The sequence below is a fragment of the Neophocaena asiaeorientalis genome, unplaced genomic scaffold (assembly GCF_003031525.2).
Source record: "Neophocaena asiaeorientalis asiaeorientalis breed wild unplaced genomic scaffold, Neophocaena_asiaeorientalis_V1.1 scaffold67, whole genome shotgun sequence".
In the NCBI taxonomy this organism is placed as follows: Eukaryota; Metazoa; Chordata; class Mammalia; order Artiodactyla; family Phocoenidae; genus Neophocaena; species Neophocaena asiaeorientalis.
The window spans coordinates 4,314,597-4,341,803 of NW_020173731.1; the positions used below are offsets into that span (position 1 = coordinate 4,314,597).

The window sequence follows — 27,207 nt, forward strand, 5'->3', positions numbered from 1 at the left end:
TCTCTGATAGCCTTTATTAAATCCATCTGTGATATAATTATTTGTGAATCTCAAGTTTGTAGCTTATGACACTATGCCTTACATATATTCGTTGAATGGAACAAAAATCACTGCTCAAGAGAATACTAGGTAATACTCTTCTTAATATTTTCTCCCCTCCCCTTTTCTCTTTCTTTTTTTTTTTTTTACAAATTTTGTTTTCCCTGATTTAAAAAATAATTCATGTTTCATTAAACAAAAATTTTAGTTCTTCATCTTTTTCAAATAACTTTTCCCTTGATATTTTCCCAAAAGCATAGGGGATCACAGTCCTGACAATTCTTGCTGATTTGCTGTGAGCCTATCACACCTCAATGCTAAAAACCCTCGGTGTACTCATCAAAACTTGCTCTTCAAGACTAGGTGAGCATTTTACACATGGCGAATCAATTTAAGGAGCTCACTAGAGTTCCAAGCCTACCTCTGGGATACTGAACTTTAATTATCAATAGTCTCTTTCTTCAAAGCCACCAGAAATACACCAACTGACACCAATATTCAAGTTCCATGAATGGATCTACAAGTGATCTAACTTGGCAAGATTTTCTACCACTTCTCTCCTAAGTAGCCCATTCCTACGTTTATAAATATAGCCATTCGCCATATACTATCTCGAGACTAGCTCTAAGGAATAAACTCTTTAAAAAGTTTAAAAAAAAAAAAAAAAAAAGAAAAGAAAAGAACATAGCCATTCACATATGGTTACAAAATGTAATAGAGCAGCTCCAGACCAGCTAAAAGCAACACTTAATCTCACACCTACACAGACATATGGAATTGACTAAACATTAGCCTGGATTTAAAATAAATAAATAAATAATACCAACAAGCTTTACCTATTCTCTCTGACATCACCAATACTCAGATAATAGTAGAAGCCTAAAGATGTACAGTACTAGTTCTGAATTTGTAATTAGTAAAGGGTCCTCCTTGTCTGAAACTAATTTCTTTAAGGTTTTGGAGCTGTGGGCTCTGCTAATTTGCACGGTTGATATACTTGGCCAATAGGTCAATTAAATTACCTGTTGAATGAGTGAGCGAGCCTCTTCAGAGACACATTCTGGCATGTTCAAAGTAGTGTGAGTATTTATTCCTGCTGGATGGCACTCAACCAGAGTCTGAAACAATCAATCAGGTACACTTCTTATCCCACACAACATCATATTCTGTTCCCTCACAGGGTTTATGGACAGCAAATACAGAAAGCTCAACAACCACCTTAACCGGAGGTGCAGTAATCACCACAGTACCCTCTAAGCAGTTTAGTACAAGGGCTATGAGCCCACAGAACTCTAACTGAAATACAGGCAGTCATCAAAATCGCATCATAAGCTTAGGCCACTCACCCTTTTCCCTTAGTTATAAAGAGAGTGGCTCATAATAGAAAAACTTCCATTATACCCAAAAACTAAAATGGGACTTGATATCTCAAATTTTTTAGTGTTCTTAAAAACCTTCAAAGTTGAAAAGTTGTTAATAATAATGCTTTATATATGTATAGCACTTTATGGTTTAAATGTATGTACAGGTGACTTGTGTGTACCACAACCATGTTAGGCGCTCAGTATTAACTACATATTTAAGGTACATGACTACTTACAAAAGTATGACTGTTCATTTCCTCTGTTTTCATCCCAGGAGGCAATCTGCACAATACTCAGTTAAAATCTATTAACTATTAACCTCAAATATCTTACTTAAAAGTTATTGACCAGAGAGACTACACATTCGCTCTGATCAATAACTCTCTGTTAAGCCAGAATGGACAGGAAAAAGTACAGTATTGAGAAAAAAGATAATATTACCTTTAATATCTACATGAATTTTCTAAAATGATAATTCCCTCCTGGTTTCAGACAGGTATTTAAAACATACAGAGAATTTAAATCTTTACATGAACCTTACAGATTTAACTCTGTTGAAACTGACTCATAGAAAAAGAAGAGAAAGAGTGTGTAGTCTTATATCTCGCTATGGACTAACAGTGTGACATAACAGAATTTTACCATCAATTTATTCAATGTAATAGAATTCAACTTTTTAAAAAATCTGGACTCTTGATAAACATGCATTTTTCTGCCCCCCCCCCTTTTGGTATCGAGGTTTTCTTAGTCCCTGACCTAAAAACTAAAGGCAAAGGCTAAATATTCTCAATTTGAAATCAAGGTAGCATCTGGATAAACTTAATAAACCTCCAGGTCACTGCTTACCTTGCCAGTGAGAAGCTCAAAGAGGACAGCACCCAAACTCCACCAATCACAGGCTTCAGTTTCTTCCGTGATTGCTCCAACCTCTAAACACACCAAAAAAGGTTGATATTAACATTCCAAAGGTCAATTAAGCTCTCAAAATTAACATGTATTAGCAAGGTGACCTTTTTAATGCTGAGAGAGCACATACTAAATACTACTGGGTTTTCAAAATTCCTGAAAGTTACTTATCCTTTTGGTCACCTACTGTGGTTGCATTTTTTTATGCAGCCATATATTAAACTGAGACATTTGTTCTTTACTTGATAGAGGGACACCTTCAAGATGCTATACTTAAAAGTTACATGAATCTACTAGATGAACATTTTGCTGAATTTTTCAAATTTGAGAATGTACAGCCAACCCTATCTCAGGGGTCATTTTTTGTTTTAGAAATAAAGACTCTAGGCTTCAGAAGGAACTTCAAAAATTATCTAAACCAGTATTAATTATCCTTTGAGTTACAGACTAGAAACCAGAGAGGTGAAATGCCTTGTCCAATGTCATATAGTAAATCAGAAGCAGAACTGGGACCTAGTTTATAGTATGATCCCTCTCCTAAGTAATCAATTGTTTTCAACTAAAGAAGGAGGATGTGAAATGCAAATTTACCCATTTTATTATTCAGAAGTACAGATAGATATGGTGTTTTAAGCCACAACTGAAACTACTGGCTAAGATGAGGGCTTTTAGAATATCTCCAAATTACAGTTTTATCTGTGTTATCCCTATCTCTCACCAGCACAAGTTCCTGAAATGTAATACGAGTTTTCAGGTGTCAGCCTTCAGTTTTCTTCACAAATCAGCAATAACTCCTCATTTCACCATTTTTGAGGCTTTTAGCTCTTAAGTCATGTTTGATGTCTTCTTGTCCTTTCCTAATGACATTCAATTAGTCACTAAGCCTGAATATATCTGCCCTTTCATTTCCATTAAACTGACAAAACACACTTACTATTTGTCTGCAGGTAGCCCAAAACTCACAACAATCATGTTGAAAAGGTTTTAAGTAGCTAGGTTGGAACTTGGACAATAATAAGTGGAAGCGGTGCTCAGGCACCCCAGCCTTTTAACCAATACTTAGTGAATCTACTGTGTTGGAGAACCAAAAAAACTCATAACACAGCTCGAGTTTTAAGTCTTGAAACAAAGGTCACATGGCTCAGAAAAAGAAAAAAAGAGCCATTTCTATGCAAAATACTGAAATTACTCCACTTCAGCAACCTCCTTCCTTATCTCTGCACCTACTGTATTCTGGGCTTCACAAGGCCTATGTACAACTATACCCTTCACACCAGCTCCTACCCATCTTTCCTCCCCTTATTGTGCTACATGCCAAATCGCAACCTCCATTCTCTAACTTAGCTGCTCTCAGCTAGGTGGTAAAAAGAAAACATAGATATTTAACTGACTCATATTATTGTGTGAATGACCAAAAGGCTTCCTCCGAGAGCCATCTGCATTCATAAAATAGCAGCTTGCTTGAAAAACTGAGAACTGTCTTACTATCTAACAAGAGGTTTAATTATACGTTTTGACACATGAATTCAATGAAATATTATTACATAAGCATTTTAAATGATGTATTCACACAAGGTTTAGGTATATAACTAAATGTCTGGATATATTAAATTTAAAAAAAACAAGCTATAAAACAATAGGATCTTAATTTTTAAAATACATATATTTTTAAAAGACTGGTGGGAAAATGTAACAAAATGTTTTAGTGCTTTGCCTCTGGGATGGTGAGATTTTTATTTTCATTCTTATACTTATTAACCTACACGAATATCTAAGTGGTACAATTTTAAATGTATAGCAAGATGGCGTGAAAACCTTCAGGCTTGTTGGAGCAGGAAAGATGAAGCTATATAGGCCACTCCTCCCTAAGAGTCTGTTTGCCTATAGTTTCCTCTACAACTTTACACTTGATCTTAGCCAAAAGGCCGAGAAGCGATCGTCTAAAACTTTAATGTATTGTATATTAGAGACAGCAGTGGACTAGGAATCAGAAGTCCTGGGTTAAGAGCCTTGAGGAATTCACTTGATCTCATCCATAACACGAGGGTGAGATCTGAGGACCTCTAGGTTAAATGTAGCTCTATAATCTACGATTCTGATACTTAAGGATTCCCTAAAACAGTGATTTTCTTGAAGGACAATTCCTTGGGGGCTCTCATTCAAAGTACTTATGTTACCCCTCCCAGATTCAAATACACTGCCCCCACCCCCCATTCCCAAGCTCCCCATAGAGAGCCACCATCACCTTTGGGAGCGTGCTCCAGAAACTTTAAAAAGGATGTGTGTTCTTAGAAACTTCAGAAAAGGAGAAGAAATTTACCATAGCCCTGTCATCAAATATAACCTTTTGCACATTTCCTTCCAGTCTAAGGCAGGCAATGGATTACATCACTTCCCTGTTCAAAATTCTGAAATGGCTTCTCACTGACCATTAAATAACATTCAAATGGCTTGCTTAACCAGGCATGTATATATATTCAGGCCTCTATAATGAGGTCTCAACCTATCAAGATTCATTCAAACACGTATAAGCAGTACAAACTAGGTCCCCTGTTAGGCACTATTCCTCCACAGAACACTATGTACTCACCACATTGCTAAATAATGTGAAACTAAAATCAGTTTTCAGAGTTAATAGCTTTATTTTTAAATATCTTGCTCAAGAATTTAAGTTATGTCATTTTCTTTAATCATAAAGCAAGCAGTATATACTCCTTAGTTTTAGAAAGGTGTTACATGTTCACAATTCAAGACTCCAAATTATCGATCGGCCATCTGTTTTGAATATGCAACCTCCAAGTCTCACTTTCCGTGTCTGAAGGTTGCTAGTAGGCACATATTGTAATAATGATAGTTGCAACAACAAAACAGTAGCTAACATCCGTTGACTGTTTACCATACGTAAGGAACTGTGTTTAACATTGTACATGAATTATTTAAAATTTCCAAGCATCCTTACGGAGAACTTACTTGGGTAGAATGACTTTGGAGGAGAAAGAATACTATATTTGTGTGTTCAGGGAAAAGAGGAATGCCTGACCCAGTCAGCTCAGAGAAAGCTGTGAAGATCAGATGGTTTTATAGGGTCTAAGAACATGCCCTGAGGAGCTGTAGACTAGAACCACATTCCAAGTCTCTGCTCACAAAGGTTTGCTGTCAGAATTGAGCAAAGGGTTATTGTGGTAAGTCTATGCAATGTAATCAGTGACTATTATAATTTATAAAGGGATCTTTCAAATTCCCCTAAAGGTCCAAAGTGCCATCACCAGTGTAGCCTAGACCACCAAATGCTACACGCTGTGCCTGCTTCCCATATCACTGCTGGGAATGTGCGCTGGGTGTGAAATGTGTCAGAAAGAGGAGAGAGAGAGAGAGAGTGAGTGAGAGACAGAGAGAGAGAGAGAGAGAGAGAGAGAGAGAGGGAGTGTGTGTGTGTGTGTGTGTGCACATGCGTGCACGCACGCGGTGGGGGGAGGGGGATCTCTGATGCTACCATAAGCACAGTGCATCCTCCTGAGCATCAAAGGTTTTTATATGTGTGGGAGGTGGTAGGATGTTGTTTTATTATTAAAAGAAACACAGACCCATTATGGAACAAAATGTAAACCGTGCATGGATCTGCAAGATAAAAAGACTTCAAAGAAACTTCAGGATCATATTATTAGTCTCTGAGGTCCCCATTTCATATCACCTCTACAGTCAGAAGTACTTGGGTAGAAAAGTTTGAGAGGCACTTCAGGAGACAGATAAGGTGTTATTCCTTTATTGGTTTCTGTGACACTGTTCAACTAAGGAGTCTAAGAACTAGGTTCACTGGTTTTTATGCTGCTTTGAAATCCCTCACAATTTTCTGCCAGAGTCCTTAACAGGTAGATAATGACCAACATACTGCTTCAAATGTGGATGCTACAGTGTCTGACGAGCACCAGTCTGAATGTCAGGCAACAAAGACAGTAGCAAGAGACCCAAGCAGGCCCTAAAGTTAATTTAGTTCCCATTTTCAGTCGGCTCGCTTTCTGGTCCAGGATGCGGGATGCACCATGTGGCACCTGATATAACTGCTGGTGACACCCTAGCACCATCCACCTTAGTCTACTTCATTCACTCCCCATTTCTTTTCCCATCTCTCCTCGATCTTCCCCTCTTCTTTCTTCCACTGACAGCCTGCTTCTTTTCCCCTCACCTCATTCTCTTTTTCCTCCCCACTCTTGGCTGTCATTGGTTAAGCTTTCTAATGGCACTTGGGCCTAAAGAAACTACTGATCCCATCTAAGAAAAACTGCTTCTGAAAGTCTGAAGACAACTAGCCTGAATGTCATCTTTAATCTGACTGGGCTAATAAAGAAGGATAGCAACTCTGAAAAGTTAATTTTTTTCTCATGGAAATCTGGAAAAAAGACACTGAACAAGTTTTAAATCCATCCCCTTAACAGTGCAGCTTGAACCACTTCAAAATGACTTTATATTAAGGATTCATTAATTAATGTGAAACTGACATCATGACCAACTGTCCTTGATTTTAATAGATGACTCTGAACTATAACAAAGAGTTCTATATTTAGATAAGATACAAGGAAGAACTTCCTAAGGGCTCAGGAAACTTAAATATTGGAACTGGAAGAAGATACTTATATAATTTCTTCTTTAGGGTTTTGAAACAGAATTTCACTTTCTTTTTTTCTTTTTTTTTGCGGTATGCGGGCCTCTCACTGTTGTGGCCTCTCCCGTTGCAGAGCACAGGCTCCAGACACGCAGGCTCAGTGGCCATGGCTCATGGGCCTAGCCGCTCCGCGGTATGTGGGATGTTCCCGGACCGGGGCACGAACCCGTGTCCCCTGCATCGGCAGGCTGACTCTCAACCACTGTGCCACCAGGGAAGCCCTCACTTTCTTTTAATAATCAGAATGAAAGATTTTGATTGTCTTTTCAACATCCCTTATAGTTCAATAATTCTTAGATTAAAATTTTAAAGATATACCTTGAAATTGCATTGCCAAAAAGAAGACTGAGGTTGTGTGGCTGTCAAAACCAATACTCTAAAACTGCTTTACTTGCAAAATCTATATAAAATTTTAAGCATAAACCAAGAGTACTGATTCATATATAAAACTACATGATAGCTACTACAAACACCAGGTGAACGGTCAGGTATGTTGTGTCAAAAGCAGAGAATATAAAAAAATATCAAATAAATTTGTGAGGGTTCTTTTAAAGTATAACATAGTAAAGCTGAGAAATCCCTTTAAACTCCCTACCTTGAATTTCTTAAATCTCTGGTGGGAAAAAAAGGAGAAAAAAATTTTAAAGGATAAATTCTGCACTGCTTTGTCAATTTTCAAAATATTTTCACTATAAAACCCAATGTATTCAGTCCCCATGCATGCCCCTTCCCCTGACACTACATTCTATATTTGCCGTTTCCAGGGCGGTAAAGCAGTAGTAGCCTTACTCTCCACAAGGACAGCAGGGCTATAAGCATTAAGCAAAGGGATCGGGGGAAAAATAAACTATTCCCTAAGAAAACAAACAAATCCTCAGATTATTCCCACAGAAACTCAAAAAGAGACAGTGATATCAAAGAATCCTGAATTTTTGTCTTTGAGTCAAAGAAATGTATTAACAGGGCTCTAGTTCTGCTACTGTTTGAGCCTGGCTGGGTATTTTAGCTTCTCTGAAAATGAGGACAGCCAGACCTCTAGCATTCTTTCTACCTGTAATTTTACAATCCTGAAAGTGTTTTCAAAAGCACTCATGAGCCTTTCTCCTAACTTCTTCTCCCTCCATTAACCTAAGATGCCCAAAGAGTGGGATTATGCTAAAATGAGCCAGCATTCCACATTCGTCCTTCTTCTCCTTTCTACACACAGCCACGCTTCCTTTCCCTAAGAGACCTGGTGGCAAGCAAAATGAATCAGTGTCACTAAATCTAACCGTTACCATCTTTTAATGTAATGGAGACACAAAATCAGCTCCAGATTAGATTTCAACTCGTCCAAAATTTTTGGAGGACATCAAATATGTGAGAACAGTTTAGTAAAATTCTAGAAATCCCACTTTAGCACTATCAATCCTCATACTCTAACATAATATAGAATTTTATGGATTCATACTAATGATTCAAACTATCATAATTCACAAGTGAATAAACAAGTTTAAATAAAATAATAAAGATACCACAACGTAAAAATGTGCCTTGCCTACCTTTGTTTTACTCATGTTTAACACCTCATAGAACACTCTTCAACAAGCCAGGACATCTCTCAGAAAAATGATGCTGCCTTAGTAACCCATATTGTCAAAGGGCTTGCTAAAACATAGACTAAGAGAGTTTTATAGTCCTATGATAGAGTTTACTAAGTCTCCCTCTTACAGCCAAAAATAATAATGTTAATCTGACCCCAAAACTGTACTATAATAAGCCTTGCTCCTGAAAAGTAAAAGAGCAAAAAAACAGAAAGCCTGGACTCAGGAAACCATAAAATGTCTCTATCTGTACGAGAAGTGAAGGGAAAGAAGCAAAGTATACACTCTTAGACTTGAGAAAGTCTGAAAGACACTGGAGAGACCATTCGATCCCAGCATTACTGAGATCATGACAAAAACTATCTACTGGCCCAGGCCCTGCCTTTCAGGGCTATATAGTTTAAGCTACATGGATGTGTCAAAGACATGACTCAGAAATAACTGTAGATAATACTAAAACTATGATGGAAATTGTACAGAGAATTTTAAAAGCTGGAAAATGCATCTCAAACTCAAGTTTTATAAATGAACACCAACCTTCCTATAAAGATCAATCACCCAGCTCAGTACTGTGACCACCTAGAGGGATGGGATAGGGAGGGTGGGAGAGAGATGCAAGAGGGAGGAGATATGGGGATATATGTATATGAACAGCTGACTCACTTTGTTATAAAGCAGAAACTAACACACCACTGTAAAAAATTATACTCCAATAAAGATGTTAAAGTAAATAAATAAAAAATAAAAACAAAGAAAAAAAAAAAGATGAATCACCTTGCATTTTAAGTAACTGTGAATTCCCAAATTCAGAATTTACTTTTCTTTAAGAGACAATACTGTTATGGTGCTTGATGAATAAGGGAATATGATATTCTACATTTAGCTCTTTGATGGATTTGTTAAGGCACATTTTCAGACTGGTGACATCACTTGATTCTTCACTAAGGGAGACCCACACAAGTCATCACATCCTTCTTCTTACCTCTACTGATCACAACAAATAGCTACCCATCCCCATTCCAAAAATCTTTAGAGACAATTCCATGACCTCCCTCTGGCAGTTATGTTCTACTGTTGCTGTCTTCCTTTCAGGATATGATAGGAAATACAGTAAATTCAGAGTTGTCTTAGAAGAGAATTTCACATATAGAGAATTTCTATTTTAATTTAAAGCAAGTATTTAAATATTTCTCCCAAACTCTCTTCCTTAACTACACTTCTTTAAATAAATAGAATCTTAGATGCCTCATTTCTCTTCACTTTCAAAGTTATAGTAACTGTGGAACTGTTATTAAGAGGTCATATAAAACTCAGTGGAAAAGCAACAATGTTGCAAATCATGTGTTTATATAATGGTCAAATTAAACCAACATTTAGATGTTGAAAGAATTAGTTACATAAACAAACGATAGAGCACTTTATCCAAATATCAGAATGATGGAACAATTTTAAAGCCACAAACCTATAGAATACATTAAAATGAGAGTCAACAGTAAGTATAGTCTCGGGGGCGGGGGGGGAGGCAATATAGTTTCTAAATGCACAGGGCTGTTTTTCCAAAACAATATTTTAAATTTTGACGTTAAATACCTGATCTTAAGGATTCCAACTCTCTCTTTTTGGGAAATAAAAAAAAGTAAGAAAAATACATTTGCTTTTAGAATAAAAGAGAGCTCTTTGGTGAATAAGACAATATAAAAATTAAGCCACATTCTTATAAACCTTAAAATTAAGCGCCATATACACTTTTATAGTATCAGGAAAAAGCTGTGGTGTCTAAATTTTCCATAAATTCTGTAAGTGTTCAGTAAGATTTAAAACACTATTACAATTAGTTTGTCAACTTTCTTCCAAGGGAGTCAAGACTTCATTAATGGCCTTAGATAGTTTTTTTTTTTAAGTTTTTTTTTTTTTTAAATCTGATCTATCATTAGTGACATACTTGGACCAAGGGTAAAAGAACATCTTTCTTCTGCAATGAGCATTCCATGTTAGCTAGAGCATGCAAACATTAGTCCTGTGTTCCTACACAGTCTTTCCCTGCAGCATCTGTTGCTAATTGAAAGGGACTAGAATTACAAAATTTGAGTCAATTTCTCTCACCAGCTCTTGCTGTGTATAAAGATTTTCTATGCAGGGGCTGAGCATTAGTCTTCCACTACAGCTGATGACTAAAGAGCTAAGAGAAAGAAACACAGAAGAAAGCATTTCTTTTTTCTTTATATATCCAACAATACATGGAACTAAACTGTAAGAAGAGGGACAGCTAAGCATATCTTATGTTAGCTTGGTAAATTACAATTCTGTAAACATAACTATTCACCTATAAAGTCTATTAATGTCCTAGTTAACCAATTGTATATGTCTTCTGCTTGGACAGTCTCTTCTTTTTATACACATCTTCAAAAGTAACTGTCAATATTAAACCAATTATGCCTTATTTCTAGCTCCTAGGCATAGTACCTGGCACACAGAAGGCACTTAATAAATGTTTGTTGAACAACTATCTCCATCTTGTGTTTTGTAGCACAGTGCAATCAAAACACCTCCAAAGGCCTCACTCATCACATGCATTTTAAGTCTACTGAGCACAGAGATCTACCTCAAGTCCTTCGGCACCTTTACATGTGGTAGGCCAGAAAGTTTTCAACATTATCTAAAGCACACTCTGGCTGCTGGCTGAAACGCAAGAATGGAGGTGATGATGGTGGCTTAAAATGGGGTGGTCTAGTGGACACCTTCCGGGGCTCCCCTCTGCAGGGCACAATGACTGCTACAGTTTGTCCTGGCACGGGTGGCATGCGGTAAAGAAAAGAAGCTGGAAAGCCCTGGGAGGAGGAAGACAGGACTGGGAGATAAATCAAGGTTTCCCCTGTCCCTGTCCAATGGAAGGAATCTAGACACACAATTACATGAAATGTGCTCCAATGGGTAAGCTGGCGATAACATCTGAGTAACTCTAGAGCCTGGAATCTGCATTTCCTAGCCCATCCTTTCAAATGGGCATTTTGCTCCTTTTTTCTTATTTTATATTTATATTTATATTTATATAGTTCTATTGCATGTTCAGAAAATGCTGGCTGCCCAGTTATCTGTTCCACATTCCATAAAGTCCTTCAACATCGTACTCAATCGATGATTCAAATGCCTTATTGGTCGAGTAGAGAATATGAACTGTTTAAAAGTTGCTGGTATCACATTGTTCTAACTCATGAGAGTGTTATCAGGGAAGACCAGCAACAGGGGCGAGCACTTTCCAGAGGGGAGAACCTGCAGCAGCTGGGGCTCAGCGCTCCTGCACACGCCCCCCACGGTGCTGGGAGAGAGGCGGTGCTGCCCCCCTTCCACACGCGTGCCTTCCTGGCTCATCCCAGTCTCTAGGCTTGCTTCCTGCTGCCACCACATGACTAATTCAGTTGGTTTTCAGGTAATCAAATTATATGAAAGCCGGGGCCTTGGGTTGTACTGCGGAGACTTGAACGTAAGTACTAATTCAGGCGAGGTTTAACCAAATTCTGCTTCTCCCACTACGCAGCTTTTAATTCCTCGTTGTCGTGGTGACCTGGCAACCATGTTCTGAGCTTTCCTGCAATTATCTGCACAACTTGGGTCAAAGATCCTTGATTTAACTAGATTCAGCATTCCAGAGCCAAAAATTACTTGTTCGAGGAAGTTTATAGGTATCGTTACTATACAGTTTCTTGTGAGATAAACTAAGAAACAGGCAACTACCATATGACTTCTGGCTGACCGATTATAATTCTGAGCTCTATACAATCTCGCTTACTCTCACCCTGCGTTTCTGGTAGGAAAAAAACCAATAGCATGCTCCATTTTCCATTGATCATATCACAACTCCATTCTGAATAGCCATCGGGTGTCACAGTGTTACCCAACCAAAGCCATTACAGTTGATTGATGAGAAGAAGGCTAACTGAAAATTGTGAAAATGACAGGCGCAGTTTTCTCTCTCTCCCCGCTGCTCTGTTGCTGTGTTAGGCAGGCAGAGCTACATGCGCTGCTATTAACGGAGCTTCAGGAATTCTATTTGCTTTATCACCAATTTTTTAAAACCTTAGCATTTTTAAACATTTATTTGAAGGAAGTATTTATGAATAATTTAGAAGGAGTCAGCCCTGGTTACTTCCTGGAGATTCAAACTGACAAGATTTTACATGGTATAAAAACTGATGATTTGGTCAAAGTAGCTAGCCAATAGTTTTGGTACATAATGTTGAACTCAGCATTACATCTTCTTTGTTAAATACCACAGGTAAAAGATAGTTCACTTTCTTCTTTATAATAATATGGTGGTGAGACCAATTAACTGAACGGTTGCCAAAGATCCATTTAGACCTTAAAATTAACAAGCATTACACTGCAGCTATTACTTAAAACATTGTAAGTATCTAACCTTGAGCTCCTCTTCTAAAAAACAAATTTGTCCAAGACCATAAAGAAAAAGATGCAGAGTAAATAAGAAGTTAAAATTAACTTCCTTTGAATAATCTAAAGCTTGAAGTAAACCCCCTATTCCCCAATATCAGGTAGTACTAGGAAATGTACAGAGAGATTGTTTTATACAGGAGGGGTGAAATACAGTATCAATTCTTTCACCCTTATCAATTCTCTAGTTCTAACAGCTCAAGAAGTTCTTCCCATGAGAGGTATTAATGTGTTATTCACTAAGGTGCCGAATAACAAGGACTGAATACTCTGCTATTACTCTGTCTCATTCTCACCACTAGAGACAAATCACATTCTGGCCTGATGAGAAGTATGGTTTCAGAATGGGTCTATTTCAACATGGAGTGACCTTAATGCAGAGGTGAAGGGGACTGGCCCATTTTTAGGGGGTTTGTGAGGACTCCAGGATATACCCTACCTAGGGATGGATCCCAAGGTTTCAGACCCTCAAACATGTATAAAGTAAGCCTTTAATCTTCTTTCCATCAGAAAGGTCTTGCCCTTCTGGACAAGGTTAAGACTTGACTTGAACCTCTTTTTGCTTAGCCTAATATACTCATGGCACAAGCTTCATCAGTATACAGGGATGGAGTGCAGCAGGGAATTTTCCTCAGTGTAAAATTTCCGCTATTCTATGGCAAAACTGAAAAGATACTGGTTCTCTCAAAGAAGACGTAGAGTTAGTTATATAACATTAGGAACTAAAGGCAAAAGATTAAAAGTACTTGCTAATCATTCAAGGAAAACATTAAAACATTTACTATGTACATGGGAGCTACTGTTGAAGTTTTGCTTAAGGGTAAATCAAACAAAACAGTTCCTGTTTGAAACATAACATTTAAATATTAACCACAAATATTTCATTCTTTTAAAATTATTTCTATAGCTCCCTGTTGCCTTTTTCTTCCTTCTCCTTTGGCGGGGGTGGGCGGGGGGAGACTGGACCAGGGATGTAGCCATATTTCCTGGTTATAACATTATTATTTCAAAATATACATCTATATGCAGTTTCTTTCTCTAGCAACTTCATTCACGTGCCTAAAATGAGATTCCTCACGCATGGTGAAGTTACCCAGGACCCAGAAATTCTCAGATCTAAATGATTCTTTCTTCTTTTAAACAAACATCTTTGTTTGTTAAAAATCTTGTCATTTAAATTTCACCCTACTCAAAAGTTGTCTTGGCTTTTTTCCTGCAAATGAAAACAGTTTCCATAAATTCCTCGTTTCCATATTATATACTTTATGTGCAAACTATAAATGAGTAAAAAGAGAATACTTAGAAAGTCCTCCAAGTGAAATAATTTTTTTTAACCTTACTGATGTTAGACAGGAAATCAGTATTTATTTCTCGGCAGAAAAGTGTTTGCCCTTAATAAGATGGACTTGAATTTTGATATCTGTGATCTTCTTAATATTCAACAAATCTGTTTCGGATAGATATATGATAAAGCAAATATTATAGGATGTTAATTGCAGAATCTAGGTGATGGGTAAATATGGGTGTACAATTCTTCCGACTTTTCTGTACGCTTGAAATTTTTCAAAATAAAATGTTAAGAAAAAAGTTCTTAAAAATCTATTTTACTACTGGTAAATTAAGGCCTAAAAAGTCTTAAATAACTTGCCCAATGTCATGCAATGAGTTAATGGCTGATGTTAGAAAAATATTGTTTTGGTAATTCTCAATTTCATCGTAACATTCTAAATCTTAAACCTACGATGCCCTCATGGTATTTTTAGACCATCCATGGTCTGAGTCCTAGATCTAATTATCAAATACATAACTATCACACAGAGCACCATGCTTAAAAAGCAACTAATCGTGTGTAAAGCATGCGTATGAAGAAAGGCAGGGGAGACTACGCCCCAAAAGTATATTCATGGATTATTTGATAAAGTCAGGCTGGAAGAGCAAAGAGTAGTAGTAAATAAATGTTATGCTCTAAAACTGAATTTTGCAGAGAGTTATCAGCATGATTTTTCTATGTTTCACTTTTCACCGTCAGCTGTGAGCTGTTTCCAAGTGTGAAATCGCCTAAGAGAGGAAGCAAAGCTGTCATTTGACATCTGGGAGCGTGGAGATTGGGCTGCGGTAAAAAGCACTTTGGACTTCTTCAATTTACACACATATTCACCTATAAATTCTCAAGTGTGAAAAGTATTCAATGAGAAATATCAATGTAAATTTCAAGCATTTATAAAGGCTCATAATCGGGTGGAAACTAAAGGTGAAGGACACACTCATAGGACACCATATCAACTTGTTAAGACTAAATGGGAAACTTAAGTGATTATGTTAGCATAATAACTAACATATAAACAATTTTATTCACTTGTCTTAGATTGCATATTAAACTTTCAAATCCAGTCTTTTGTGTTTTATGTGCTTAATAAGTTCTATTTTCTAGCTGCTTTTTTATGATGAGAGACGAGACTGCTAAGAAAAAAATACTGGTAAAAGAAAAAATAAATGCTTTCTTGACATTTTATTTTTCCTTTATATATACTTAAAATACTATAAAAAAATGTATTCTATATTATGATAAGTTAATAGTTCCAATGATAAAGCACATTAAATCTTCTAAATACATGTGTGTTTGTGTGTATATACAAATTGAAATAAAATCAGTAACTTCAAGGAAGTCCTCTGGAGAAGAATAACCAATTAATTCCAGTTATTCTATAATTCTCCAGATTATTCTATAATCTCTCATAACAAAAAAATAGAAGAATCTGTCTAAACATCTCTCAATAAAATATCTAAAACTCTCCTCATATGGAAACTAGACAGTGTTATATTTATATCGTCATGCTATACAATCTATTCCCACTCTGGGGACTATTTCTTTGCTCTTTCTTTCCTGAACTCCGTTCTGTGTTTCTGTGGTATGAAAGGAACCCATTTACCATGAATGATGTTTATTTAAAATAAAACCTTTCGAGAGAATCATCCTAGATAATCTAAGGATACAAAGTGAACCTAAAAGGAACGGCTTCTACTTTGAAAACAGGGCTGGGTTTGATCAGTGAATTCGTATTCTCAAGACCCTCTTGATGGGTCTGCAGCTGCAGCCATTTATTTGCTGGCTTTTTCACAGATGTAGACAGAGAAAAAGCTCCATGGTTTTTGTCTTTTTGTTGTTGGATTTATTTTCCTTAATATAAAAAAGTGGCAACTTTTTTAAAAAAGTTCTTCATTTCACTGTAGAAACTTGTGAACATCGGACATCCCTGGTAGTATACATCGTTGAAATGACTATGACTTTTAAAATCTAAGATCGCAAAGTTGGCAGAAACTACACTTAAATAACAGAAGGTGATCATTTGCATTTCAAAATTTATCTGTCTTGCTTTTCCCCTCAATTAGACCAAAACATGTTGATTCACAGGTTTCTGTGTGTGTGTTTTCTTTTTTAAACTTATTTATAGAGCAGAATAATGGCCCCCCTGCTAGTTTGGCATTTGCTCAAGTTTCTGTCCATGTAAATCGAATCTGTTACTGGAAATTTTTCTCAAAATATAAAGGCACATCGTCCACAAGATAAAAAGATACACTGCTGATATTATAAAGTACAGGGCAGGTGGATAATGTTTTTAGGACAAATGTGTGATAAGGGTTCCCAGGAGGGAGGCGTGGTAGGGGTAGAGGTTGCATGCTGTTCAAACAGAAGTGAATCGTTCTCATCATAACCTTGTGACAACTTTACTTTCTAACCAAACATCAGCTGCTTAACATGCTTTAGAGTTACTTGGACAAAAATACTAAGGTTAGAGTTGGGAAACAGGAGGGCAAGGGGATGTAGGAGGAGAATTACTTCAACCCTTAGTATTGCAAAGGACAGATCAAAAGATGACTTAGTACTCTATGTCCCCGTGTGTTCATTGATTTGTGATTTTTAAGCATTGAAACATTAGCTTCTTATCATTGCTCCCACCCCTTTGAGAAGAGGAGCAAAGTCTACTTGTATTTCTATCAGTAGCACTGCTATTCAGTTTTAAAACAAACAGTAATTCACAAATTTTTGTTCCAATTCCCCTTGCATTATAAGCAATGGGCAGGAGTACACACACCTAACTGAGTTCTGCAACTCTAGGTTTAAGACCATCTAAATTAGAACACCAGCATCACTTTTCAATTAAGGTCATTATCGATTGAGTTTTATACTGTTGATAAATTAATAGACCCAAGGAATGGAGAGACTTCCCACATTGTTCAATGCATGCCATAATACTAGAACACTTTTGTAACTCACAAAGCTTGAAAGTACAATTCTTTTATGCAAATAATTAAAACAAAGCCCTTCTTCAGACTACAGCTTTTTGCAAATGTTAGTGAAGGACAACCTGGACGACGACAGCAAAAATCCATTAATGGTAGACTGCCACCTGCTGGTAAACTACGAGAATTGTGATTTCTGGGAAAAGGCTTAAAAATTAGAAGTTGGAAACTGATCGCTATTAAATTCAGTACACAAAACTGCATTTCAGTACACAAAGTTGGAAGTATGTATTTGCTGATGTATGTAGTATGGTTTTATTCCACATATATTATAATTCTCAGGAGGTCACATGCTATGAAGGTTAAAGTGAACATGCCTACAGTTTGAAGAAAAATAATCTGCTAGAAAGCCAAAGTACAACCTTACAGATAGTTTTCAACAAGAAAGTAAGAAGAAAAATAGGAAAAAAAGAGTCAGTTATAAACATTAAACTGCCCCATAAACATTGGGTTTTGATGTGACGTTTATACTGCACTTGACTTCAGGATTTAACAGGTTTTACTTCAAAGAACTCCCAGATTTAATTTTGATCCTAAAACCCTGAAATTCATTATAATTAACATATATTTATTTACATACATTGGTACCTAAAATGTTATTTATAATCAGATTAGAAAGGGGAAGGGTCTGTTAAAAAATAAACCAGATAACCATAATAAAGTGATTTCACTATGAAATTTTTTTGTTATCCCATTAACTAAATCATACTAATAAGATTTTAAAAGCCAGCATAATATTATCTATTTGAGAAAGAAAAAAATGTAGGCATGCTCTATCACCCCTAGGAAGAAATAAAATCAAACAATCCTAATTTGGGGGACAAAAGAGGAAAGAAAAGAGTATAACAGTAAGAAGAAAATCTAAATCATTGTTTTCAGAAAATAGTTTTAGTATATTTGCTTTGCTGATTGAAAAACTGTGCTATTTCTCAATACAGAAATAATTCTTAACAATGAAAATGGTAACTAAAAACAATATAGCTCTTTGAATCCTAATTATAATCATTTCCCATTATGCAGGGAAACAATGTTAGCATCAATAATAACGCTGGTTTGCTAGTAAGCATTAAATACTGTATTAATCAACAACTAAGCGTATCATGTCAATACAATCAGTTTGAACCTCCTCTGAAAGCCAGAGGGTGACAAGTGAAGCAACTTTGGCCATTCAAAGAGGCTGAATGCTAGGCAAAAGGTGAACAAACTTTGGATTCAAACACAGCCCCATCTGCACTGATGACAGACAGAAACTAACTCAAATCCAATTCATATGCTTAAGAGACCTATAATTATCAGCAAAGGATCTAACACCCCCAGAAATAAATCTCTAATTTAAAAAAACAGACAATACAGTAAAAGTAGGAGAAACCTGTTGTGTCAAATATTTGGTTATTTCAAAACAAGAAGAATATGCTTCCTAAAATTTCTCAAATATGGAAAGAACTCTTTAAAATCTGCTCTAAAATGCCAGGATGGCACATCACTGAAATCACAACATTGCATTTTTTTTTATTTCAAATTTTATCCATTTTTAGCCTTAGGGATTTTACTCTTTTAGTCATCTACCTCTCACGCAGGGGACAGGGGTTCCAGCCCTGGTCTGGGAAGATCCCACATGCCGTGGAGCAACTAAGCCCCTGCGCCACAACTACTGAGGCTGTGTGCCACAATTACTGAAGCCCACCTGCCTAGAGCCCGTGCTCCGCAACAAGAGAAGCCACCACAATGAGAAGCCCACGCACCACAACGAAGAGTAGCCCCCACTCGCCGCAACTAGAGAAAGCTTGAGTGTGGCAACAAAGACCCAACTCAGACAAAAATTAAATAAATAAGTAAGTAAGTAAGTAGACTGTCCTCTGTGACTATGAATGGATAGGCAAATGGATAAGGAAGATGTGGTACATACATACAATGGAATATTACTCAGCCATAAAAAGGAACGAAATTGGGTCATTTGTAGAGACGTGGATGGATCCAGAGACTGTCATACAGAGTGAAGTAAGCCAGAAAGAGAAAAACAAATATTGTATATTAACGCATATATGTGGAATCTAGGAAAATGGTACAGATGAACCGGTTTGCAGGGCAGAAATAGAGACACAGATGTAGAGAACAAATGTATGGACACCAAGGGGGGAAAGTGGCGGGGCGGGGGTGGTGTGATGAATTGGGAGACTGGGATTGACATGTATACACTAATATGTATAAAATGGATAACTAATAAGAACCTGCTGTATAAAAAAATAAATAAAATTCTAAAATTAAAAAAAAATCATCCAATTAAAGAGGATACTTAAAGGTCCTTTTAAACACTAAGAAGTTGACATTTCTATGAATTCATGGCCAGTTCTAAGAGAAGTATAAACCCATTTAACATCATATACTAACAGATATACATACACACATATACTATGGATTCTGTAATGAGTTTATCCCCCAAATTGTCTTTTGTAAAGGGTTAAAGAGATAACCAAATCCAACATATTGTCAACTGCTAGTGAAAATACAACTTCAGTAAAGAAATGAGAGCTGCCAAACTACTTTTCCAAGTGAAACATTTTAGGAGATTGCTCTAACCTGGGGCACAGTACATTCTCTCTATGGCATCGCTGTCACAGGAATCTTCAACCTCACTCCACCTGCTAAAATACGTTAGCTGAATGTGTCCTAAAAACAAAACGACAGGAGAAATCAAAACATTTTTCTCTTCCATTTTCTGCAGAAGTGAACTGTAATTACTCCTTTTGTAGCTAAAAACAGTATCATTAAGAATAATGGCATCATTAAGTACTAGAAGCTATTACTGGGGGTGAATTTGCTGCACTGATAATGAAGCTCTAGACAGGAAATGAAGATACTAATTACAAGATAAAACGCCTACTCAGTTAATTGGAAGCAACAGCGAATAAAAAGAAATGCATTTGCAAAAGTTCCTGACCTCTATCATTCAATAAGATGTTGTTTGGGTTCAAATCGCGGCACACAATTCCCTCTCTATGTAAAGCATCAAGGGCTACCACCATTTCAGCTGCCCATCTTTGAATACAGCCCTCTGGGATGTAAAACCTGGAGTTTAGTGCTAATTTTTTATCAAGGTCCTCAAAAATCTGGTGTATTTCCTTGTCTCCTTCTAGTGCTAACCCACTCTCTGCCTTAGTCTCAGAGTCTCTCTGAAATACAGTCGGCTCCTCTTTAGCCAAATCATCAGTTTGATCTGTAAACAGCAGTACTTCTTCAGTTTTTAAAGTGTCTGTATTTACGTTATATTCATTAGCACCTGAGAGTGGGTCAGAAATATGGAATAAGCTTTCTTTTGCGTTGTTTGCTGTTACTGCCGATGCAACCAAGCTAAGTCCTTGAAACTTAGGATCCGAACTGTGTAACAAAGACATGTCTCTCGCATTACTATGATCATCAGCTGCTACAAATAACATCCCAAGATCCCCCTGTGCGTAGTGTTTCTCTGTGATACTATGGGATTTAGGCCCACAGGGATCACTCAGTTCCTCTGTGCCTTTTTCTTCACGTGCTTGGCACTGTTCAGTACTAAGTCTGAGGCATAAAACATCAGGGGTTTCCAACAGTTTACTTTCTATTATGCCTATATTAGTCTGTGTGAACTTAGTAGGTCCCAATGCTGCACCATCTTTCATTGGCTCCAATTCACCAGGCAGATTTACAAGAAGATCAGGCCTTCCTTCATCAGTACCACTGACATCATCAAAAGCAGCATCTTTAAAAGAAATAACCGGGACTGAGTCATCTGAGCCCCTGCTAATGGTGTCATGAGCTATAAACTCTACCTTGCTTTCACTAGTACTAAAACTTCTGGAAGTGCTGTCTCCATCAGAAAGAGTGAAGAATGGTTTCAAAGGCTCTGACTTTAGACTATACAACTTTTCTCCAAAATCAAGTCCTAAGAGTTCACTAGTGCTATCCTTACTATCTATTCTAAAGAATTCCATGGGGCTGTTTTTAGATCTACTGAGGGAATCTGATGTTCTTGGAGAACTAACTGCTTCCAGGCCATCATCTCCAGGAAAGAACTTCAGCTCGTGGGCTGTCAGCTGTGCGCTGGAGCTGTCACTGCCAGCAGCAAGGTGTGCTGGGAAGTTTTCTATAGCTTTGGTATCAGCATCATTCCTTTCAGTCTTTATGAAAAGCTCCTCATTCAAAGACCCTGGTTCAATCTTTTCTTGCCCATATTCATTGCATAATGTTAAATAACTAGTAGTACATTCTTCTTCTGAACTTGAGCCAGAATCTGGCCATTTTGGAGAGCTGTCTTGCCCATCATCATCTTGGTTGCTATCATCTTGAGAGCTTGGAGTAAGACTAGTCTTCAAAGGCAGAATTTTAAGCATGGCTCCACCATCACTTTCTCTGGATTCAAAGCTGCTGCTGTCCTGAGGACTAGATGTTGGCTGTTGCAGTTGAACTTTAGCAAGTGAAGATTTTTTCACTGCTTCGATGTCAAAGCTTTCTTCAGGACTTCTGTTTAGAAACTTACTGATATATGACCAGAGTTTGCCACCTGTGAATAAGCATAACCAAAAAAAAAAAATTAAGAACACCAAATTAATGGTTACTTATTGAAGCCATTAAAAAAACAAAAAGTATTCTAATAATCAATCAAAAGCAAGTCAATGATACCCATTAATGTCAAGTATGCTGTAAGAAGCAATGTAATAAAGTGCCTTCTTGAAGAATAGTCGAGCTTGGATTTGGGATTCACGACAACAAAGAGTCTAAATAAAATTTTTGCAATGAAAAGAAAACTAAATAACTAACTAAAATGCTTTCTTATTATTGCTGACTGGTGAGTACAGTTTCAAGCATATCTCCTAATATCAATTATTTTTTAAATGACAACCTATTTCTTCCTTTGAAGAGAAACTGGTTATAACAAATAATAATGTGAAATTTCACAGCTAAAATTCTACTTTAAAGTTAAACATAATTTACTCTAGAAACATCTATGTTCTGCTCTGTTTATTAATAATTTTTTCAAGCATGGCCACCAAAGCTCTATTGACTAGAAACAGTATTACAAAAAAAATAGTTAAATTTGATTCAGAAATCTTAAAAACAGTAATTGTGGGAGCATACTTTGTAAAGATATAACTATTGCTCCCAAAAAGAGGAAATAATACATCAAAAATGAAACCCTGTACTAACAAGGAGGAAGCAATTATTTTCAGCATTTTTTTTTTTTTTTTTGCGGTACGCGGGTCTCTCACTGTTGTGGCCCCTCCCGTTGCGGAGCACAGGCTCCGGACGCGCAGGCTCAGTGGCCATGGCTCACGGGCCCAGCCGCTCTGCGGTATGTGGGATCTTCCCGGACCTGGGCACGAACCTGCGTCCCCTGCATCGGCAGGCGGATTCCCAACCACTGCACCACCAGGGAAGCCCTCAGCACATTTTTCAATGTCATTATTAAACATCATATACCAAGGGGAACTAAATCTCAGGGGAAATAATCACTGACAGTCAATTATATGTGTAAAAAGGTCAGTGGAAGCATCCAAAATATCTTTCTCTCCTTGGCATTTCATTTCATTTCGAGGAACTCAATAAATATATAAAGCGCCCAATACTGTGCCCAGCACAGAGTAATGCTATAAAGGGTAACTGCCATAATATTAGTCCTAGGATACTCAGACATCTTCTAGCAGTGATCTAGTTAACAATCTTATCCAATCTTGATAATAATTAGTGGTATAGAACATTGTGGTGTTTAACTTCCCTCTTGCTTCTTCTTAGCTAACCCTCTGTCATCACTAGGTTATACTCGGTGTCTCATATTTCTCCATATTCAAACTAAAGTTTAAAGATTCATATATGGCTTTGAAATTCACTCACTCACACACAAAAGAAGCTATGCATCGATTCCATCTTTTTTGATTCTTTTGACAACAATAACCACATTCCTCTTATCACAAATACCTCCACTGTGGCATACTAACAGTAATGCCTGCCCTGAAGCTGGGGTTCTTGTATGCAGTCCAAATAAAATGACGTATATTGTTCAACTGTCCTACTGTGAGGACAGGACTAAGTCTTTTTCATCTTTATACATCTACTGCCTATACAGTGTGCAGGACATGATAGGCATTCACTCAATGCTTGTTAACTCAAATCATAACTTATCAGAATGGGATATGCCATCACAAAGGAGACACTATCTATAGCTGTAAAGTTCCAGTGATCAGCAAGGAACAGAACTTAGTAGAGTTCTAAGAAAAGTTGCATTCATTCTTAGGCTAATTCAACCTGGATGAGCTGCTCAAATCTAAAATTGAATGTGCTTAAATTCTTTATTTTTGCTCTCCAAATCACTTCTTCTTTCTGACTTCAGAGCTACTGAGGCACAAAAACTTGGACTATTTTCTCTCCTTTGTTCTTCCTATATCTGACAAGTTTCCAAGTCCTATAAGATCTACCCATGTTTCCCACAGTCTTCCTCTTCTTTTAATTCCTTTGACCACTCTGTGTTTCTTGGAATAATGTTATAGCTACAACTAGACCACTACTTTCAGTCCTTCCTGTATCACTCTATCATACTAACTGCTGCCCAAGTAACCTTCCATTTTAGCACAGATCTTATCATGTCATTTCTCCAAGAACCCAAACCCTACCCCCACCCCACCCACCTACTGAATGTTGTACCAACTCCATATAGGCATTTGGACCCTTAGTAATACAGTATCAACCCATAATTTGTTCCTCTCCCTCAACTCATCACACATTTCACCTGAATAGAATTTCTCCACATCTAACCCATGCTGGGCTTTTGCTCAAACTATACCTACCACTTAGAACTGTCTTTCCTATTAGTTTCCCCAATATCTGCTTGTCAAAATCCTACCTATTCTTGAAGGTCCTTCAGAATTTGTTTTCTTTCATCAGTTTTTTTTACATACCCTCACTGTATACAACTCCTATCTTTTCAGAATCCTCTGTATCACTTCATCCCTCTTATGACATTTACAACATTCTATTTCATACTAATATTACTTTTATGCGTTCATTAGCTCTTTTACCATACTGCAGAGTTTTCATAACTGCAAGGAGAGGATTCTGTCTAGCATGTAAAATAATAGGAATTAAATATTTATTAAATTGAGTTATAAAAAGATGACATCTTTTACAAATTTTTTGAAAACCTTAGGAAAAGTTTATACAAATTAAAAATGTCATTATTTTTGGTCATGCTTTCTTCTTATTCTAAAACAGATACATGGTTTTATTATTTTCAAAAAATTTAATATAGAAAAGGACACAGAACAGCAAAGAATTCAGCATATATAAATCACCCATAAACACTATTAACCATTAGTACATTTATCTTCTGACTTTTCACAACTAACATCTTATCATAAACATTTTCTAATTTCATGAGACTATGAACTTGAAAGGCTATATAGCATATCCATGAGATAGATAGATATGGTGTGTTTAAATGTTCCTCTATTGTGGAACATCTAAGTTGCTTCTAGTCTTTTACTATTAGAATTAAAATAATGTCTACTTTAGCTTACAAATACTTAACACCTCTGATTATTTCATCAGGACACAACACCAGAAATGAAAGTGCTAGGTCAGGAAGTATGAATATCTTTAATGCTTCTGATATGTGTCACTAAATTGCTTTACAGAAAAGCTGTACCAGAATCCACTCCTACAAACAACGTGTATTAGTGCCATCTTCATAGCATCTTACCTATATCGGATATTAGCAAGTTTACCAATTTGATTAATCAAACATGGCATCTTACTTAATTCCATTCTTTTCATTATTAGATTAAATTTTTTTAATGTAATTGTTGGCATTTTCTTTATGGAAATTTGTTACTAGCCTAAAAATGTACTCTAATGTGAAGTATAAAAACTGCATTTTCAAGAGAGAAAAAAAACTTTTAGTTCTTTCCATTCCTTTTTGGGGGCCAAGTTAGATTTAATGCTCAATGTGGAGCTATAGAAACAAAAATTTGGTCCTATGACATACTTTTTTCAATTACAAAATCATGAAAACCACATAACTTACAAAAATACATAATTCCCATGAAGTTTCTTTCCACAGAAGCTGAGTTCTACTTTCTACAGAGTTAAGATCAGGCCTAATACACAAACTTACACAAATGTCAACATTATTATTGTAACATTAATAATATTAACCTAAAAAAATCCTGTTCTTGCTAAATCACAAAATATAAATAGAAAATATCTAAAATACTTATAATTTTTAATACTTTAAGAATATAAATGACACTTTTCTAAGCCCTGTTGAAGCACATAAAATTGCATACATTAGCTACTTTAAGCTATGAAAATAGCAATCCATAAGGTTTAATAAAAACTCTTTTTGTCTCTCTTTAGATTTTCATCTATTGGCTTTCTGCAGGATTACAAAGAAAATCTTTTCAATTTACTTGACCCGAAGTGGAATTTAAATTTAATACATATGATAAAATATTGATTGACCCATGATCAAAAATCATCTTTTGACCCAGCAATTCTACTTCAAGAAATTTGTCTTACAAATAATTCTCAAAACAAAACAAAATTTTTAAAAAATGCACATATACAGGGACAAGTACTGGAAACAATTTAAACAACAGTAGACAGAGGACTACTTGAATCAATTATGGTAAATCTGCACAACCAAATACCTTGTATGTATTCAAAAATAAACAAACAGCAATATTTTGTAAACACTTAGTGTTTACCATGTACTAGGCACTATTATAAGTGCTTTAAATATACCAACTATTTAATCCCCACATCTACCCTCACATCTACCCTACGTAATTATTACAGTTAATTACATAATTATTATGTGATTCTTATTATCCCTGTTTTACAAATAAGGAAACAGAGGTATAGAAAGACTAAATAATTTGCCCAAGGTCACACAACTAGTAAATTGTGAGCCAGCCTTAAAGCTAACATAGTCTGATTCTAAGATCCTTCTTTTCGGTTTTTTTCCCCCTTAATTTTTATTTAATTATTTATTTATTTTTGGCTGTGTTGGGTCTTCAGTGTTGCTGTGCGTGGGCTTTCTCTAGCTGTGGCGAGCGGGGGCTACTCTTCGTTGCGGTGCAAGGGCTTCTCATTGCGGTGGCTTCTCTTGTTGCGGAGCACGGGCTCTAGGCGTGCGGGCTTCAGTAGTTGTGGCTCACGGGTTTAGTTACTCCGTGGCATGTGGGATCTTCCCGGACCAGGGCTCGAACCCATATCCCCTGCATTGGCAGGCAGATTCTTAACCACTGCGCTACCAGGGAAGCCCTAAGATCCTACTTTTTAATCACTGTACTATACCGCCTCTCTCAGTGGACACCTATATGTACTGATAAGGAAAGATGTCCGAAGTACACTGTTAGGGTGGGGGGAAAAGCAAGCTACAGACGATATGTAAAATGCATTTATGTTTTTAAAAAACAGGGACTTTCCTGGTGGCGCAGTGGATAGGACTCTGTGCTCCCAAGGCAGGGGGCGTGGGTTCGATCCCTGGTCAGGGAACCATATCCCACATGCATGCCACGGCTGAGGGTTCGTGTGCCACAACTAAGGAGTCCACGCAACACAACTAAGGAGCTCACAAACTGCAACTAAGGAGCCCTGGAGCTGCTATTAAGGAGCCCGCGTGCTGCAACTAAGACCTCACACAACCAAATAAATAAAAATAAATATTTTTTTTAAAAATCAGACAGGTAGGGGGGAGAAGTATATGTTTATATACACAGGAAATTTCTGGAAACGTTCACCCTATTTCTAGAGAATAGAAATGGGCATTAAAGTGAATAAGGAGGAAGAATTTTTATTTCTACTTTATATACTTCCATCTGGTATGAATTTCTTTCTATATTAGTTTTATAATGATTTTTTAAAACTAGTTAATAAAAAG

At 36.7% G+C, this 27,207-nt stretch overlaps 1 protein-coding gene across 3 annotated transcripts in view; it reads right to left on the minus strand.

Annotated features, from left to right (window-relative positions):
• The window catches only part of RPS6KC1 (ribosomal protein S6 kinase C1), a 209,075-nt gene that overhangs the window by 10,145 nt on the left and 171,723 nt on the right, over positions 1-27,207 (minus strand). For all 3 annotated transcript variants that reach the window (XM_024751108.1, XM_024751107.1, XM_024751106.1), the window contains 4 exons: positions 20,239-21,834; positions 19,878-19,967; positions 2,250-2,332; positions 1,062-1,157 (listed from right to left, as the gene is read on the minus strand). In XM_024751108.1, the coding sequence (XP_024606876.1) occupies positions 1,062-1,157; positions 2,250-2,332; positions 19,878-19,967; positions 20,239-21,834 (1,865 nt within the window). The remainder of the gene's footprint in view (positions 1-1,061; positions 1,158-2,249; positions 2,333-19,877; positions 19,968-20,238; positions 21,835-27,207) is intronic.